At 40.7% G+C, this 19,782-nt stretch overlaps 1 protein-coding gene across 1 annotated transcript in view; it reads right to left on the bottom strand.

Annotated features, from left to right (window-relative positions):
- Window positions 1-19,504, bottom strand: part of LOC122799600 (mitogen-activated protein kinase 1-like) — a 605,676-nt gene extending 586,172 nt beyond the window's left edge. The window contains exon 1 of the mRNA XM_044068770.1: window positions 19,181-19,504. Coding sequence (XP_043924705.1) covers window positions 19,181-19,311 — 131 coding nt within the window. The 5' untranslated portion in view covers window positions 19,312-19,504. The remainder of the gene's footprint in view (window positions 1-19,180) is intronic.
- Window positions 19,505-19,782: the final 278 nt, after the last annotated feature.

The following is a 19,782-nucleotide window of genomic DNA, read 5'->3' as shown; positions in this document are numbered from 1 at the left end:
GTCTATTTAAAAAAAATGTAGTACCTCCTCCACACAAGAACGAAACTACAGTATTGCTGGGTCTTCTTAAATGTTCAAGAATGTGCATTTTATACATATATTGTCAAACACTACACGATGTACTGAACAGTCCAACACACAGATACACCACCCAAGATTTGGGGGGGGGGGGGGGGCATGCTCTAACTGCAGATCTCTACATGAGACACAGCTGCAACTGCAAATGCAGCATTTGTACATTCTATCAAATACTGATTTTCAAGACAAAAATGAGAAAATCTAGTACCCAATATTTGGTATCAAACTTACCAAGAAGTTATCATAAAACCTGAATAAAAAAATGAAAATGCACACCTAAAAAGTGCAATGCCTAGGCAAACCCAATCCCGATTTTGGGCACGATTGTACAAGTCTCTAAAAAATCGTGCTTGTGTACCAAGACTGAAGTCTCACTGCTGGGGACTAGCAGAATTCCAGCAGTTCTGAATCACAAAAAAGACCAAGCTGTTGGCTAAAACCTACATTTTGTTGACAAGTCATCAGTGGTCATCAATATCACAGGCTTCTGACAACATTCTAAACCTTCTCAAGCTACAAGGTTCCTTAGGGAGGTTGTTCCTTCTGTAGCAGAACAGATTGTGGACTAACTAGACATACTTGTTAGAATCACATGGGCTATAGAATAGGCTCTTCTTACTTTGGTACATACACCTTGTCAAAGTTTAAATTTGTTGTCTACTGCATCTAAGTGATGGTCATTTTAAAGACTTGGCCATTTAGAGTGAGAGTGTGTGTGTGTGTGTGTGTGTGTGTGTGTGTGTGTGTGTGTGTGTGTGTGTGTGTGTGTGTGTGTGATTTCAGCTTGTCAGTATAGTAGAAAGTACTTTGTACATTTTTTCACTATATTATTGTTTATTAGTAAATGTATATGCAGTTCAGGTTTTAAAGTGTAATTAGTCCCAGAAGTGCCCCATCATACAGATTTCTCTTATACACACCCAACTTCAAACACACAAGTAATATTCTTAAGACATGAGCTCAAGGCACAAAAGTGTCTTTGGACCAGCACAACTACCTATTGAAGTAGACCAGCAGGGGCTCTCTCACTCTCAGACACAACATTCCTAAATTAAACTACCCTGTATGACCTCTAGTCATGGAACAAAGATGTAAATTCCATTATTCAGGGTAACTGCCAACTGCTGCAGACGCACGTTGTAAACTGACTTTCTGTTGTAAGGGAACAAACAGCAATGTGTCAGCATTGCTCAAGACAAACAGAAATGGCAATCCAATGCTGACAAATTAAAGCAAGAAGTGGCAAGCATCAATAAGTTAAAAGGAGAGTCCAACAAAGCAGTGCTACAGTGGGAAAATGACATAGGTCTTCAGTAGTACCCTGCAGTAGTGGAAAACAAGATGTGCAAGGAATCTGGAGAGACGAAACAATGCCCTCATGATTCAACAAGGAGGCAATGACCCTTGATGTGAAATAAATGTCCTCCAGCTAGGAAAAAAACGACAGCAGGCAAAAGGCTGCAAGTCGAGAGTAAAATAAGGTGGAAGACCGCTAACAAGTGACAGAAAAAAAAATACAACATAGGAGGTCCTAACTGTGCGTGTTATGGGGGGGAATGCATGGAGACAGTGTGTAAAGCAAAGTATTCCAAGACCACACAGAATCTTACCAGACAGATTCCCAGGCCAGATTACATGCTGACCTAGTAGAAATGGAGAGACCATCTTTCCAGATAATATACCACATAGGAAGCAAGAAGGGGCACATTCTTTACAGACCAACATGCTGCAAAAGGAAATTAAAAAGCTGCTAGGGGACAAGGAAGTCCAAATGGAGCCAATGACCCTGTCAAGGATCTAACCTGTTCAAAGGTGGTTAGAGCCTTGGCAGGGTTAGTGGCACCTCCATATGAAGATTCAAGAGAAGCAAGGTCTCCGATGAGGATTAGACTGGAATGCAGCATTAGACTGGTATGCAGCATAAATGGGCGGCAAGGATGAAGGTGGATACTGGTCATCTAGGAGTCTGAACTTGGGTCTACATTTTGAAGATCTATTCTTCTTTCGGCTTTTCCTGGTTAGGGGTCGCCACTGCGGATCACCTGTCCACTCATGATTGGCAGGGGAGTTTTACAGTGTCGAGTTGCCAGCCCGGCGCCCAACCTTCCACAGAAGGCACACACACCTAGGGCCAATTTAGAGTGTCCAATCCACCTGCAGCATGTCTTTGGGATGTGGGAGGAAACCGGAGCACCCAGAGAAAACCCACGCGAGCACATGGAGACTCCACACAGAAGGCACCCCAGCAGAGGATCGAACCGGAGAACCTCTTGCTGTGAGGCGGCAATGCTAACCACAGCACCACGAACATCTAATAAAAAAAACTACACAAATAACCTACCTGAACATTTTAAGTAGAGGGTAAGCCCCCTTGCCCCCCCCCCACTCTTTAAATATACCAACTCAGATATTGTACTACAGTGCAGAAAAGGGAAATCTTCCCATTCCGCGCTGTACGGGGATCTCAGTTAAAACATTTGAACTTTCAAATGTTCGATTATATGGCGTCGACCATATGACAGTCAATCATCTAATATAGACCCTCTGAACTTCATGATGGGAAACAAAGTTAATAGGTTTCTGAATGATTGGTTTACATACTGTCTTGGACTCTCAAGGTCAAAAAATTTAGTTTTACATGAAATGTTGACGCCCTGTTGCAGGCTGAAATGGCAAAGCCAAAAGAGGCAGGGTGGATGGAAAATTAAGTGGAAAGAAAATAAGGGAAGATCATTTGATCAGCATCATCGGCAAGACAGGTCACTAGCAATGTGCTACAAAAACTGCGTTGGAGCTGCTCTGTCCAACATACTGACCTCTCAAAATTCACAGCAAGTGAACTTGCTGTAGATAAACGACAGCAGCTTTTACTAAAAAGCTGGGGCAAAGACAACCTGCTTAAAACACCAAACACTGTGGCAAAGTCACAATTTGGGTTCAATGCCTCAAAAATGCAGAGTCCTGCACTTTGGATACAAGCACTAAAAAGTATAGGAAGGAAAGCAGAGAAGGAATCCCTGGACTGATTTCAATACGGCATCAGCAGAATCTACTCTGTATACAGCACATGTCATGGGGCGTACAAGTCAGTTTTCCACTGAAGGACACTCATACCTCTACTACTTAGTGCAAGAAATCTGGACAAAGCCTAAAATAATGGGGTTGACAAAAATAACAGATTTTATATATTGCTCTTATAAACTATGAAAGCTGCTAAATTAGCAGGAATTTCCTGAGTCAAACTCAAACAGTCATCATTTAGAGAGTTCAATCCATAGTGATTTGCCAGCAAGCCACAAATTTTACGAGGAAAAGACCAAAAATATGAGGCACAAAAAAAAAAACTGAATATTCTGTGAAAATCAGGTGTGAAACCCCTGAGAGTGCACAGGAGTAGGCTGCAATCTGAAAGACCTTACAAAACATTAGAATGGTAATCACTCCTAGAACTAAGGGAGAAAAGGAAACGTAGAACGTGAAGACAAACTGAAGGTAGTGAATGTGTATATTGTAAAAGTAGACAACACACACAACTTTTTATTTATTTTTACATTTGTTAACCAGGTTAGTCTGAGGTCTTAGAAGCCCTTTTTCAGCAGAGACCCGAGGAGAAAAGCTCCCCAAAACAAGTTTAAGTAAACAAATAGTAAGAACAAAGATGAACACAGATCGCATTTTAAGTATACATACTTCTGAAGTAATTACATAACATGCAATAAAGGAATATATAGAATGGATAGAAATACAATACATATATGGAAATGTTCACATAGTATGGCAAGAAACTAAGCAGAAATATGGCAAGACTGAGGTCAATACACACTGCTGAACCAAGGTACTAGGCATGAAGTAAATATACAGAAAGTTGTGTGAACTTTGGAAGTTGATAAATAAATTAAACAGTAATAAGGGATTATGGGAATTGAGTGTAACATGAGCTAACTAGTATGAAATAGGACTGAAAAAAAATAGGTAGTAGTAAGAGAGAGAGCTAGAAGTGATACAGTTAAGTTAGGTTATCCCTTAATGTTTCTTGGGTATTAGTTTAGAGCACGAACAGATCCAATTTGATAGGGAAAAAATGTAAGCCATTTACTGAAGGCATTTTAGTCTAAGTGCTAAAGGGAGTGTGTTCCAATTTTTTGCAACTAAGTGACAAGAGAGTATTTTCCCAAAGGTTTTGTTTGGCTTATGAACTTCTTAGTGGGCGTTGGGGAGTATAAAGTGTCCGAATTTGCAAGGGATGGGCAGGATTTAGGATTGTTTAGTATATTGTGGGCTATAGGGAGTTGTGATTGAGGCAGTAAGTTAGAAAATTCAGGCCAGTGTAAAACCTTTAATGGTAGGCAGTGATGGGATTTGTAGGGTTGATTTGCAGCAAATCTGGCTACTTTGTTATATGTGGTTTCTAGTTTGGATATTAGGTTACTCTGTAGATGGGTAAGAATAGGTGAAGCATAGGAGTATGGATGGTCGAAGCAGGGATTGGGGAAAGGGATGCCCTGGATGCACAGGGAAGAAAGTTTTTGTGACGGTAAAGCAGACATAGTTTTTGGTGGTTTTTTTTGAGCTATGAATGTGATGGTTGAATTTAAGTTAATCAATTATTGCTCCAAGGAGTTTTGTTTGGGTGTCAGAAATTTTAGTTCCATTAAGGGATGTTACGGAAAAGTTCTGTTTTGCATGTTCCAGATTTTTAGGTAGGAAAAGTAGTAGCTTAGTTTTGCTCGCATTTAGCAGGAGTTGGTTGGATTGTAGCCAGTTTTCAACTGAGTGGACAAAGTTTTGTGTAAGGGATTGAAGGTTTTCTATGTTGTCAGCAGAGCTGATGATGGTCGAGTCATCAGCATACTGAATAATATTGGATTGGGGGCAGGATGAGAAAAGGTCATTGGTAAATACAATGAAGAGGAGAGGGCCCAATATTGATCCTTGTGGGACCCCTATCCTAACTGCTAGAAAGGGGGAGGAGGGCCCAATATTGATCCTTATGGGACCCCTATCCTAACTGCTAGAAAGGGGGAGTAGGAAGAGTTCTAACAGCCTGGTGTCTATTGGTGAGGTAATCACAGAACCAGGAGGTGGTGGAGTTTGAGAAGCCTAGGTTGGAGAGTTTATGGTGAAGTATGGTACAAGATACGGTGTTGAAAGCTTTTGACAGGTCCAGAAAGAGGGGTGATGCTATTTTGTTATTATCCCTGACTTGAGCAATGTTATTAGTAAAGGATACAAGAGTGGTAGTTGTGCTATATGTGGGGCGGAAGCCATGTTCAGATGGTGTGAGTAGGTTTTCTTGTAGCAGATTATTAATTACTTGCTTATGGATACATTTTTCCAGTATTTTGGAAAGAGAGGAGACAGTATGGCAATTGGTCTGAAATTAGTTGGCTCAGTGGAGTTTCCTCATTTATGAAGAGGTACTACAAAAAATTTCTTCCAAATTTCAGGGACTTTGCCTTCTTTTATGGATCTATTAATCAGGCTAGATATGGGGCAAGCTAGAGATGTAGCTGCATGTTTAAGGAATAATGGAGGAAGGTTATCAGCTGAGGGTGAACCAGGTTGTAGTTTAGTTAAGAGCAACTAAGAGGCGGGAACAGATGATAGTGAAAATGAGAGTGAGGGTGAGAGGTGAATCAGAGATGGATGAAGATGTAGATGGATTGAAAGAGGTGCGGGTGGAGAAGTTTCAGTTAAGTTTTCAATGAAGAACTTATTAAGGAGGGTTGCTATTTCCAGAGGAGTCTTGTCAGAATAAGGTGTGGGTGGGGTAGGAGTACCAAGTGAGAGTTTATTTAAGAGTTCCAGAATTTTTTAGGAATTACAGTTGGGATTAAGTGAGGATTGGTAATAGTTTTTTTTTATCAAGACTGATTTGTTTCCAAGTTCCCTGTAAGAGATAAGGTTGAAGAGGTATTACTGCCTTTCCAAGCTTTATCTCTGGTCTTCACGAGTGTACGGGTTGTTTTAGTTAGCTATGGGGCATATCTGAATTTGATGCGAGTCTTCCCAGTGGGGGAAAGGGAGTTGAGGATGGATAGAAAGGTGTTGTTGAAGTGTAGGACTGCTTCATAGAGAGTAAGATTAGAGAGAAAAGACCAGTTTATAGTAGAGAGGAGGTGATTTAGTGAGTTAGGAGAATAGCTAGATAGATCACGGGTCACCTTACATTGTTGTGCTTTATGCAAGTGTTCAGAGTTTCTGTGAACTAGTACACCTAATGTGTCTTGTAGAGTGGTTGGGGGTGAGATACAAGTATCCAGTCAATAAGTGAACCAGTAGAGGAAAATTTATGAAGGTGGGTAGGGGAAGAGATGAGCTGTGTGAATCCATACAGGTTGAGAGGTAGAAGGCGATTCTTTACTGATCTGCAGCCAGTCAATATTGACATCTCCTAGTATGATGATTTCATAAGGGATAGTTTTAGATATCTAGGATAGAAAGCATTCTAAAATGGGGACATTATTTCCAGGAGGGATATAAATTGTGATGCAATGGCAAGTTTTTTTTTTTATGGTGGCCAAGTTTAAAGTCAGCTAAAATGATCTCAGCTGGGAGAAAATCAGATATAGGAAAAAAGAGATAGGCAGTTAGAATACATGATTGCAACCCCCCCCCCCTCCTCTTTTTGAAAGTCTGTCATGCCAGAGGATATTGTAGCTAGGGTGAAGAATTTCAGAATTAGAAATACTTGGTTTTAACCAGGCTTCACACAAGGCAAGTATGTTTGGGTTATGCTGAGTGATCCAAGCATGGATTGCATTGTTTTTTTTTAAATATACTTTGAATATTTATAGATGAGAGGGTGAGTCTTTTTTGTGGAATAATATTAGTAATGGATGATGGAGAGGTGGAAGAGAGCACAGAGGTGGTAATGGTACTGAAAGTATTTTGAGGAGAATTGTTAGGACCTGGGTTGGGATGAATGTCTCCTGATAGTAACAGGTTGGATAATATGAAATTGATTATTGGGTTGGGATGAATGTCTCCTGATAGTAACAGGTTGGATAATATGAAATTGATTATTGGAGAGACTGGGTGCATGTGTGGATATTTGTTTTTGTGGGTGACATGCTGTTTAGGTGTAAGGTAGTACTTCAATCTGTGTGTGGCAACAATGGTGAAGTTAGATAGGGAGGGGGGAAATGTGAGTAAAGGTAGATGTGCTGTGGTTTGAAGACAGAGTGAGTGTGGGTGGTTTGTTGTGTACAACAGTAGTGCTTTGATAGCATGTGAGATCTGAGAGAAAGTAATCATATTAGTAATTACAGTAGAGTAGTGTGAGAGATGAGATTGTTATTCAATGGGTGATGAAAGACTACAGAGGGGGTGAGGATTTAAAGAGCAGTCGGGGTGTTGTGTTGTATGATTGGCTAGTGAAGTGGGTGGAGGAGGTGCAGCTAACTATAAAGGAAATTGAGTCAGGGGTGGGTGGGAATAGGGGTAGGGGAGCGAAGTGAGCCCGAGCTAGTGAAGTGGGTGGAGGAGGTGTGGCTAACTATAAAGGAAATTGAGTCAGGGGTGGGTGGGAATAGGGGTAGGGGAGCAAAGTGAGCCCAAGCAAAAGTGAGGGCAAATGGAGCGGGGCTGCACAAAACCAGAAGGAACTAGCCCAGGAAAAAAATCAGCCAGGTTACTTTAGGTATGGTAGCTTGCAGCACTTTTACTGTTTGCAAACAACTTCTGTGTCCCTGGGTTTGGCGATTAGCAAATGTGTAGGTTTTGCTCCAATGGTTTCCTCACTCAAACTTTTTAAATAGCTTCCAATAAGGAGTAACAGTCACAACCTGTGCGTTTGATTTATTTTAAAAATGCTCAGTGAGACCTAAAAGAAGCTGGTGACGGATTTAGAAGTAATGCTGCCACCTAGTAGTATAGCTTGAAACCAAGTCTACACTGCGGGGGGGGGGGGTCGAGCCAGTTGTCCCTGCAAGTGTGCACTACCTTTACAGCAGATTAAAAGCTTAAGGATATATCCACATTAGCTATGTGGAGTGTTTGTTGCCTATATTAGTAAAAATAATGGATTCTTTCTGATGGTACATACGTTTACTTTTGGAACATTTATTCTCAAATGTTTAGGTTGAAGAACTCAACTCCTACAGCAATGAACTAAATATGGCAAAGGTTGGCTTCTAGGAGTCGCATCATATAGCATGCGTATTTCTGCTTGCTACATATATGTACTTGCTTCTGAATGATTTTGTTTTAATTTTCATCGCTTTTCTCCCCTTCCACAGCAAACAGATTTGCAGGCTCATGCTTCTGTAGTGCTACTGATATACCAGTTCCATCCTTTGTTAACGCAGTTCTGTCCAAGCCACTAAGTTGTGTATGGACAATGCTGCAGCTGAAACCACAAGCATCAAACTTGTTTTCGTGAAACCATCATTTCTCTGTCTCAGCTAAAAACTGTCCACTTTATCTAAAATTCAAAAGTTTGTCTTGCTATCTTCCATGTTGCCACTGATGCACAGAGGAAGCCAAACTGTGAAGTTAACTTTTTTGGACTTGGATTTGATCCACAGGTCTTGCCAGTACTTTATGTATTTTTAAACCCACATCAACTATGACTATTTGCATTATTTATCCACTTCAACTTTATTACTGTTCAAACCCTGCATTTTGTTGAGGATTGGCTTAAACTTATTCAGTGCTTATTACTAGCTGTGCATGGCCTTCATTTGGCTCCAAGACGACTACACAAACCGCTGCATCAGCACACTATGGCACTAACTATTCATTACTACTTTAGCTCATCAAGGAACACTGTAATGCAACTTTGGGCTTTCTGGAAATAGTTATGGCTGAAAAGGGTACAGGGACAACTCTACCTATTCTATTATTACACAAAACAGAATCTTCAAAAATTTCTCGAATTCTAGTGCACTCAGTGTCCATCTTTGGTCAATAGCACAGTAATCTAAAACCCAAACGGATTATAGAAACACAAGCTCCATGGTTGTACAGCAGTAAAGCCTTACCATACCACAAGCAACTGGAATTCAAGTAGTAGCTCAAGTGTCTGAAAGGAGCTACCCATGGAGGATTACAGTTGGTGACCCCCCCCCCTGGTATGGGTGAACAGCTATCAGGAGTACTAGGTCTTCACCATACCTTAGTTGGCTCAAACTTCATTGGGTCTTAGATTCCATAAAGTAGAGAGATTCAGCAAGCAGAGGCATTATCATAATGACTACTGTCCATATGATCACGGAAAGTCAATGTCCTTACAAAGTACAGCAAACTGAATTATATTAAGAAACCTAGGATCCAAACGGGTCTACTTTATGTGCTTGAAGTCAGAGTACACCGAAAGCGCAAAACATTGAAAATGTAAACTGAAATCTCTGTAGGCGGAGATTTCCATTTACTTCAATGTAGTGTGATCTCAGAGTTGGTATATTTAAGTAGCAGGGGTGTGGGAGGTGCAGGGGGGGCTTGTCCCCCTGCCTACACTAGTTTAATTTTTTGTGCTTTTTTTTTTTGGACTTCAATTGTTTAATAGTTTGATGCATATGGTTCGATCCATATGCATTTGAGCTATTAAACTTTCGAGGTCCTAAAGTAGACCCGATCCAAACAACTGTTAAAGAAGGCATAAAAGAAATAAGTGTGAATTAAGGATTTTGGAATGAACTTCCAGCAGAATATCTAGGACAAAGGGAAGTAATATTGATTGCTAGAGGGGCTCCAATAGTACATTAAAAAGAGGACAACAGTAGATTTGTGGTAGTAAGGGGCTAGCGACAGAAGAGGATTACACTGACATGCACTCATATTCTGCCAAAAACTGCTGCTGTGGAACTGCTGCTGTGGATCTTAAAATGGGGGGAAAAATAATCAGCTTTCAGCATGAATTAGTATGGGTGGAAGGGAGAACTTCATTTGAAATATTAAGAATATATCCCGAGACCTAGAAGGGGGGAAGAGAGAGGATAGATTTCTGAATATTTAGCATGGAAGATGTGATTCAAGAGTAAGAAGCCAGACAAAAAAAAATGTACATATTATTCACCAAGGTACAATAACTGGGCTAGACTGGACATAAAACATCCTCCCAAGAAATATAAATTAAGTGAAAGCTTTGACGTGTCAAACTCTCAGATCATGCACCAATAAAAATATAAAGATGCAGGAGTTAAAGTGAGGCACTGACACCTTCTCCACTTAACTGTTAAGGACAGGAATTTAAGGAATGGGTATTTGAAATGTTTTTAGAACTATTAGGGGAAAATAGTTTTAGCGGGGATAACTAGTGAGTTTGATGACAAAGAAGTGGAGTTTAGAAATAAAAGATATGGGAAAGTTGCAATAGGAATTATTTAGTGGAACTGACAAGGTTACATTATTGCAGAATAAGGGGAATCTCTGAGAAAAAGGAGAGTAACTGCAGAGCACAAAAGGGAAAATAACAGCATATTTGGACAATATGCAGGAGTTTATAATAAATAAATAAATAAATACATACATACTTAGCAGCAACCTTTAACTCTAGAGCAGAAAAACACAGCACAATGGCTTAGGGTTAAATAACCAGAGATTCTAACGTAGTATTAGAAAATTTAAAGCACAAGGACATAGAAACCAAGAAAATGCAAAACTTCTCCAAGGTCAACTTCATGCTTCTTAAGACAGAAGTGGCAAGCTTCACGACACCCATACAAACAGAAAATAGCAGTAAGACTGCCGAATCCTATACAAATGCACTGTATAAGCACATACACACGAGTGCATGGATCGTGCCATCCCCAACAGAACCAAGATGCTATCCTCCAAAAAAGGAAGCCAATCTGGTGGTCCTCTGCCATAAACTCTACAACAGAGGGAAGAAGCTGTTGCAGAGAGAGTAAAATCCCCTGATTGCAGGAACTCCCTGGTTAGCCTCAGTAAGAAGCAGAGATCCCTCATAAAATCCTCCAAAGCTAGTTATAAAAATAAATCACCACCAATTCTGAAAACAACCATAAAGCATTCTACAGCTACGTCAAGAATCTTAATGGCGACACTCGGATCTGCTCTGAGCTACAGCACAATGGCACTAGTTATACAGAACCAATTGACATTGCCAACATCCTGGCAGACAGGTTCACTGCAAGCTTCACCCCCCCCTCACCCTCCAAAGGGCCCATCACTATACCGGAAGAATGCAAAGCCCCTGTAATCACGGCTACACAAAAGACAGCACTCTCCAAAGTAATGAGCACAGCATCCACGGGACCTGACAACATCCCAGGCTGCGTTCTGCAAGAACTACAGAACAAACTGGCACCCCACCTAAGTACCATATTCAATCATTGCCTCACTTAAGGCTTTGTGCCTACCGAACGGCGCACAGCAACAGTTATCCCACTCCACAAAAGGGGTGCCACCACAGACCCCGGGAACTACCGCCCCATTAGCCTGACGAGCCTGGTCTACAAGGCCATGGAACGCATCATCTTGGAGCTTATAAACAAGGACACAAGTAACCTCCAAACTCTGGACCCCCACTCAGTTTGGGTTTGTAGGTCATGTCTCCTAAACCTGATTGACTTCTTTGATGCAGTCACCAGAGCCGTGGACGAGGGTAAGGTGATGCACACAGCCCATCTTGACCTCGCCAAGGCTTTCAACACCATCCCCCACTCGAATTATAGATAAACTCACTAGACTGGGCATAAATCCCTATGTCGCAAGAGATCTATATTACGAATGCGAAAAAACGTATGAGCGAATACAAAGACGTCGACACATATTGCACAAAGTATGGAAATCCAGAACATGCAAAACCGCGAATTCCAAAATGTCAATTTGTTTTGGTTGGCCCATCTGCGGTATAGCTCCATAAGGTAAGTGTGCGATAGACAGGACTTTAGTGTTAGGATTTGGGTTAAGGTAAGTGTATAGATAGGTAATGTATGTAAGGTTTAGTGAAGTGTTAGAAGTAGGGTTAGGGTTATTTTAAGTTTATGTATGTGTATTGTTTATTTTGTTTGGGTGCATGGCTGTAGGGGAAGTGTGCGGTAGTTACAGACCTTAGGGAGGGGTTAAGGACAGTGCATAGATCGTTGTGCGTGTGTGGGGGGTTTAAGTGTAGTGTTGGAGGTAGGGTTTTGTTAAAATAAATAATCCACATACATACATTTGTTTGGGTGTATGTGTGTAGGGATAGTGTGCGGTAGTTATGGACCTTAGGGTTAGGGATAGTGCATAGTTAGTTGTGTATGTGGGGTTTAATGTAGGGTTAGAGGTAGGGTTTTGGTGCTTTACCTTAGGTTAGAAGTAGGGTTTGGTTAGTGTATGTGCGGGGTTTATTTTCTTTGGGTAGGTAGTATGTAGCGGGTGGTGGGTTTGGCTGACTATCACAGTTGGCAATTTTTTTTTTCCGCGGTTTAGTGTGTTCAGGATTTTCACGGTATAGGTGTCGACGTTTAGGTATTCAGGAATAGGTTTCTTCTCTTTGGTAATATAGACCAGTCATAAGATGGGTGGCCAACTGGCTCACTGACAGAACCCACACAGTGAAAGTAGCCAACTCCAAATCCAACTTCAGACCAGTGACAAGTGGAGTACCACAGGGCTCAGTCCTGTGTCCTCTCCTGCTTGGCTTCTACTTCTCAGAAGTACAGGCGAATACAGCAAGTCTTTGGATAACGAACCTCGCAGACGACTGCAAACTAGGTGTCATAATAGAATCGCCTAATGATGTTGACATTCTACAAAGGGGGCTCACTGAGAATGATGCTTGGTGTCAAAGTCATGGCCTCAAGCTCAATACCAAGAAGTGCATTCTCATCTCCTTTGGGAAAAACACTGCACCCACAAACTGTCACATAGGCTGTAGCCCACTAAACACCAGAAGTGTGATAAGACCTTGGGACACAGGTGGACAGTAGTCTCTCCTTTGACAAATCATATTGTCACAGTAGTCAGGGAATCCTTCTACGTGGTACACATCACAAAGGGGTTCACCTCCAGGGGAAAAAAAAATTATGGTTTCTCTCTACTCATCCCTCATCAGACCCATTATAGGAGTACAATGCCTCGTTTGGCATGTACCTCACAAGACATCTACAAACAACTAGAAAGGCCACAGAAATACCTCACCAAGAGGATTATTGGCCTCAAACTGATGCCATATGCAGACAGACAGTCTCAAAAACTCCAGCTCTATTTGTCACTTATCGCCTACTCAACCTCTGCCTGACATAGCCATGTTAAACCCAGATCTGTTGGACATGCTACACTTAAAGAAACCCCAATCCCACCGAGCCACACGCTCCAGGGACCTAAACCTTGCCACCACAATAAGCAGAACATGCTGGAGGGCTAGATTCCTGTCCCAGAAACTTCCCATGCTCTGGAACATACTACCCATTCATGTCAAGCAAAGCTCCTCATTAGCCCTCCAAGAAAAATCTCGACAACTGGATGGAAAATAGGAAATTCATCCTGGGGATCACTTCTGTGGCTAAAGAACTTTCTTGGGAGGCGAAAGCCTGGGAACCTTTTTTGGCTAGGCTTATATAGGCCCCAGGGTCAACAGCCCAGTACCCATCTATGAACCTATTAATTAGGATAATACACAAGTGTCAGAAGCAAGAATTAAGACAGGAGGGTTCCTCTCAGTTAAGCTGGGTTTGAACAGAGGAACTAAGCATGTTTGCCCACTTATTTGACTTATATTTAGAGCCATTTACACATAAAATAAGGGACTCACAAATTCAAGGATACAAGTGTCATAGTAATAAAGAAAAAATAGCTTTTGTTTCCAGACATTATTTTGTACTATATAAATCCAGAAAGACATTTCGCTATTGTGGAATATTTTGAGCCAGTTTCAAGTCTTTTGGGATGCAAAATTAATGAAGACGAAACAAAGGTTATAATAGTAAACTATGTACCCACACATGAACAAGTTTAGCTATACCCATACTTATGGGAACACAAGATGAAGTATTTAGATGTACGGATTAAAAAGTAATTTATTCCAACTATGGATAAGTAAAGAGAGATTAAACAAAAGGTTGTAAAAAAAACTGAGAAACTGGAAAGCGCTTGATTATGGATAGCAAGATACAAATCAATGGAAATTTTTTTTAGTCCCTTTTGTTCTATATACAGTTCATATACATTTTTAAGTTAAATCAGAGACACTGACAGCAATAATGAGATGAAGAAATTTGGAAGGGGAAGATGGCAAGAACTGAGTGGGATAAGTTGATTCTCCCAATACAGCAAGGTACTTCAGGACTGATTTGAATGGATAGTTTAGAGCTATGCAGTCGAGAGACTCTTATACGTAACACAAGTAAAAGGTTATAAATCAAAGTGGAAAGGATAATGATGAAACAAGGACAGAGTAGGATTCTGAATGCATACCCTCAATACAATAACCACACAGATTATATCCATAAAATTATAGAAAGTATTCCAAGACAATGGCAATGGAGAAACAAGATTTTGCAATAGAGATGACTGTACATACAGAAGTAGAAAACAGGTCCAAATTTACTGGAGAAAATTTGGGAAGGAACCAAGGTATTGGGAGCATATAACACGAGTGAACAGTAACATGGAGTATTCAGAAGTTTGGACTGCAAGGTTACAGACTGCCTTCCATACCAGAGATTTGTAGGGTATAAGCAAAGAGAAAGGGATAGGGGGGTGCCAAGTGAAAGGCCAGCTCTAGTAAATTTTTTAGTCAGCTCTACGACAAAAGGTGCTGTTAAAAAAAAAAAAAAAAAAAAATGGGGGGGGCATATAAAACTATGCAGGATAACTAGAATCATAGGCTAGAAAAGATCGAATAGATAAATGGAAAGGCACTACACAAAGATGGGAGGACACCTCTATGGCTCCTAACTAAGCAAAGTGCAGAAGGTTTATGATTTTTTCCTGGGGAAGTGTTTGCATAGGTATTTTTATATCCCATGCAAACCTCACAGAGCTTTCCTCAGCTAGACAGCAAATGCTGGAGGTGTGGTGAGAGAGAAGGGTAACTGGCAATGTTTCTTTTGGTGTGTAACTAACTGCCAGACCTTACCAAGTTTAATGCTACTGGCTTCCAAAAAGTAGCAATTACTAAAAAATAGAAGACAAAATTTAAGCCAACCATAACTGAAGTATTGAATATTATAAATGAGAAAAGTGGGCTCTTTAGAAAAAGGAAAGAGCAAATTACACAAAAATAAAGTTTGTGGAAACAATACATACAAAATAATGTTCCAGAGGATGCATGAGGTTTAAGGGAAGACAGGAACTCAGCAATGCATGTAACAGTGGAGTGAAAAACTTAAACGTGTAGTGTATAATGCACAAATATGAGAAATGTTAATATGGTTACTTTTCTATTAACGTACGTGTGCCCATATCTTAACTGACAATTTAATAAAAGGTGTGCAAAAAAGGCAGTCAGGCCTTTAAGAAATCCCCTAAATACTGCATCTTATAAATGAGGACCATTTTTTCTCACCAAGTAAATGATCCTTGGAACTCTATACTCCTTGACAGCTAACCTGAGTGTCCACTACACAACTGTTTTCAGTGATGACTGGAGACTCATTTTTCATAAACACCCATTATGGTCCACACATCTTTTAGCAACCAATGTTTACATTGCTTCTCGAGTCTGAAAAATTACTCTACTACAGGATTTTATTTTTTTCCCCACTTTTACTGTGCTTTGTTTAGGATTAGGCAAAGATTGCGCAGTCAAGAAAAAGGCTGCCTACAGGTTGTTTCAAGCTCTGTGCTTCAATGCAACTTCAAAACAAAGATCAGAAAACTGTGACTAAGACAGTATTTAAGTACAACACTTGTACACATTCATATTTTTGCATCAAAGAGAGTGGCACTATCACAGTGTCATCCATAGCACAAACTATAAAATACAGAAGAACCAGACCCCTACATCCCTGCCCAAATGGCACAGCAGTTAAACCAAAAGATCAACAGATTAGCTAACAGATAGCCTTGCAGATGAATTTTTTTCGAGACAGATATCTGCACACTGTGCAGCAAAGTGCTGACTTATCTCAAGTGCCTCTACAAGAATTTCTATTCTGAACAGACAATATGTTTGAAATTTAGGACTCAAATTAGTGGTTGTTAAAGACAGTTATGTATGATTCACAGAAATATTACTGTTTAGAAAAATTTCTTAAAATTATTGCAATAAAGCTTCTGCTCCACAGCATACTTACAGTCACTATACCACTTCCTGCCTGCCAAACCATGCACATCACACAAACAGTTCTTACCAAACGTTTTGCCCATTATGCCAATTTTTTTTTCCTTGGTATATGCCTTGTTACATTCATTCTGTCTTCTTTTATCCCCCAACCATCTCTAAAAACCAGTTCCACACTCCTCTTTCCTTCGAAAGCACTTTTCTTACTGTCCTGAAATTCTGTTTTTAGGCCTTGGACAGTCTTCCCATGCACAGCTTTCCCATTCTAGCCACGGCTCCACAACCTTTCATTCCTCCATGCCTTAGTCAACTACAGCATCAGACAGACCCAACACACAAGTGCGCACAAAGTATTTATCTCCATATTCAAATATTCTTCCTCTCTCTTGATTTAGGAACACTTGTCACAGAGACCTGAGTTTGATCATATGGTTACATCAGCAGCCTCACACCTCAGAGAAAGTGTATCCAGTTATCAGTGCTGTTAAACTGGCGAGGTGACACCCCCTTACCCAACACACCTACACTTGGGTGATGTACACAATAGGCGAGGTGACACCCCCTTACCCAACACACCTACACTTGGGTGATGTACACAATAGGCGAGGTGACACCCCCTTACCCAACACACCTACACTTGGGTGATGTACACAATACAAGTATAGCTTTCTTTGTAAAAGGGGCATTGTTGTGGTTACAGCAGCAGCAAGTAAATTAAATGCTAATTGAAGTATCCTCTTTTCCAGAAGAGACCACAGAAACAGGACTTTACCTGTGGTTTGGTGGTTCACTTTCTTAATTTAAAGCCAACGTAATCTGCAGTGCCTAGGAGCCAAATAAAAGCAGAAAACTGGCAGAGAAATTGCAAAGTGTTCTGCTGCAGGTGCGATGTCGAGGTAGGTGGGAGAAACCAGCACACCTCGACAAAGGCAAAAATAATGGGAGGATATATATATATATATATTTATTTTACATTAGCATGCATTTCTAAATGATATGAAGTCTGAAACTCAAATGTTTGCCATAAGAAAATTCTGGACAGTTGAGAGGTATGACCAACAGCCACTTAAGTTTGATACCCGTGGCTCATAAGGGCATTATCTGCTCCTCCGCACCAACACAACAAACAACTAAATTCATACATGTGAGGAAACTTGAGGACATGATGATCACCTTTATGGCCCACAACTTAAACAATCCCCAAGGTCAACAACATCTCTGCAATACATCAGCTAACACAAAATGTGCACACGTACGCTGTAAGAAAAGTGTAAAGCACACACACAAAAAAGCACCATTTCACCTGTAGCCAGTTACTTGTCACATACAAATAGAAACTACAGAAGAATCACACGTTTAATCTCCCACCCCATTAAAAGCCTATACGTTTTAACCAGTTTACCACACAAAAAGAATATGCTGTTTCAGTACACATGTTCAATTCTCAATCCAGTTTCCACCAATACTACAAAAATAGGAACACGATGCAACATACCTCTCAACTATCTAGATTTTTTTCTTCAATCTGTTCCTCCTGAAGTTTTACACTTTTCTGGCAAATCAGAGTACTGAAGTCACTAAATAGCGACATACATTTGAAATACAGACTTCATACCTCAGAAAAATGCATGCATGCAAGCAAATCCTATTATTCTAGCAGATTTCTAAGTTTGTAACTCTAATATTTAGATTCTACCCACATTGTGGGGCCTTTGTCCATCCCCCCCCCCCCCCATCCCATTATTTTATACTTTGTCCAGATTTCTTGCACGAAGATCTTGAGAGTCGGAAATACTGGATATTTAAAGCTCAATAACTATTAATAAAATATTGTCAACAGAAGGAAAAACCCATCGCTGTACAGAGGACCACTGAAAAGCAAGAGGAGAGAGATGCACCACCATGGCACCTAGATAATGGTACTGGGGTTACATCTAATCAGTCAGCTCTGACAAAAGTTTTAGGATAAAGAAAGAGCCACCTCACAAAGTAGTTCGCTAAAGCAATGGCAGCAGCGTGATTGCAAATAAGGTTAAGGGTGGTGCCGTTCTTTATCACATCAACCTCCAAAATTAATACAAATCACAAAGTACACCTGCAGCAGTTTTCTAAACAGCTACCAAAAATCAATAAAACGGCTCAAATGCTACAGTACGCCCCAACAACCTTCCATTCCCAAAGTGTGGAACAAATGGGCAAAATGGGGAACCCCGACAGCTTACCACCAATTGCGGCTAGGAAGCTCACGACAGCAAAAGTGGGTTACTTCATACTTAAAATATTCTTGTGACAAATTAATACGATTTCAGTATTACATACCATTGATATGTTTTAAAACTAACACTTGCTGTAGGATTTAACCCCTTCAGTGTGTAACAGGGAAGTATATGTACTTTTTAAGACTCTGAATAAGAACCCGTTTCCCCAAAAATGAGGTGCACTCCAGAGAGATGCGTCAAACACCAGCACAAGCTGCAGAAAGGGGAAATGGGTGAACCCACGAAAACGGCAGCAGTTTGAGAAGCGTCTTCCAATTCTGCAATTGATTCCCCTCCCTTACAGTCTCACAAAAATATATTCTGTGTAATGGCACGAATTCCAAGAGCAGTCAGATAAATTCTTAGGGTGCAATGATCCCCAAGCCACAGGTAATACTGCAGGAGTACCTGTAGAATACATGCAAGTCCGATCACAGCCAGTTCCATTGAGTTTAGGGAGGGTTGATACCTGAAACGATCACTTTTAAGAACCTTACAACGCGGGTTTAACTCAAGAAGTCACAAATTCTAACAGGCAGGAAAGCATTTTTCAATAAATACACGATTTTCCGACAAGCCTAGGGAAGAAACAGTAGTCAGTGTCCGTTACTTGCGGAGGTGCCACTGCTCTTTTTTCTTCATGGAAGCTTATCTCCCAAACAGTACTTACCACACCATGCCGTATGCGCCCTCCCCGATGTACGAGAGGTTCGTGTACCGCGGGCCAACATCAAAAACCTGTCCCCGGACAATCTCTGAACTACCACTTCCATGACTAGAAGAACACACTGCAGTCGCCATGTTTTCCAAACACCCCTTGGGGGCTGTGAACAAGTGTCGGACTTTGTGGGAATAGGCAGAAATTAAAGGAAAATATTGAATTGACAGAGGTAGGTTGGAGGGAGCAGGAGACTAATCAAAAATATTGTGAACCAGGTGGGTTAGACAGTGGAGGGCGTGAGAAGTTGAGCGCAATAACCAATTGTTATGTTGGGGCGGTGCAGATAGTGGCATCAGCCGACAATTCTTGTTAACGGACAGGGCAGTTTGTCATTCTGTGACTAAAAGCATCTTTCGGTAGCAAGTGTGTGTGTATCGACGTAAAATTTCTAACTGCAAAATTAAAAACAGACCGGGCACTTGGGAAAATGACCCTAAATGTACCGATGTATTTATTTGGCTCTTGTACAATTAGAAGTTAATATACTACGGTATTAATAGGCGTTCTTGGATTAAGTTGAAGGAAATCTCTCAGATTTCTTCAAGCAGCCC

Source organism: Protopterus annectens, chromosome 4.part0, assembly GCF_019279795.1.
Source record: "Protopterus annectens isolate FY-2018-M chromosome 4.part0, PAN1.0, whole genome shotgun sequence".
Lineage (NCBI taxonomy): Eukaryota > Metazoa > Chordata > Ceratodontiformes > Protopteridae > Protopterus > Protopterus annectens.
This window is presented reverse-complemented; position numbering and strand designations above follow the sequence as displayed.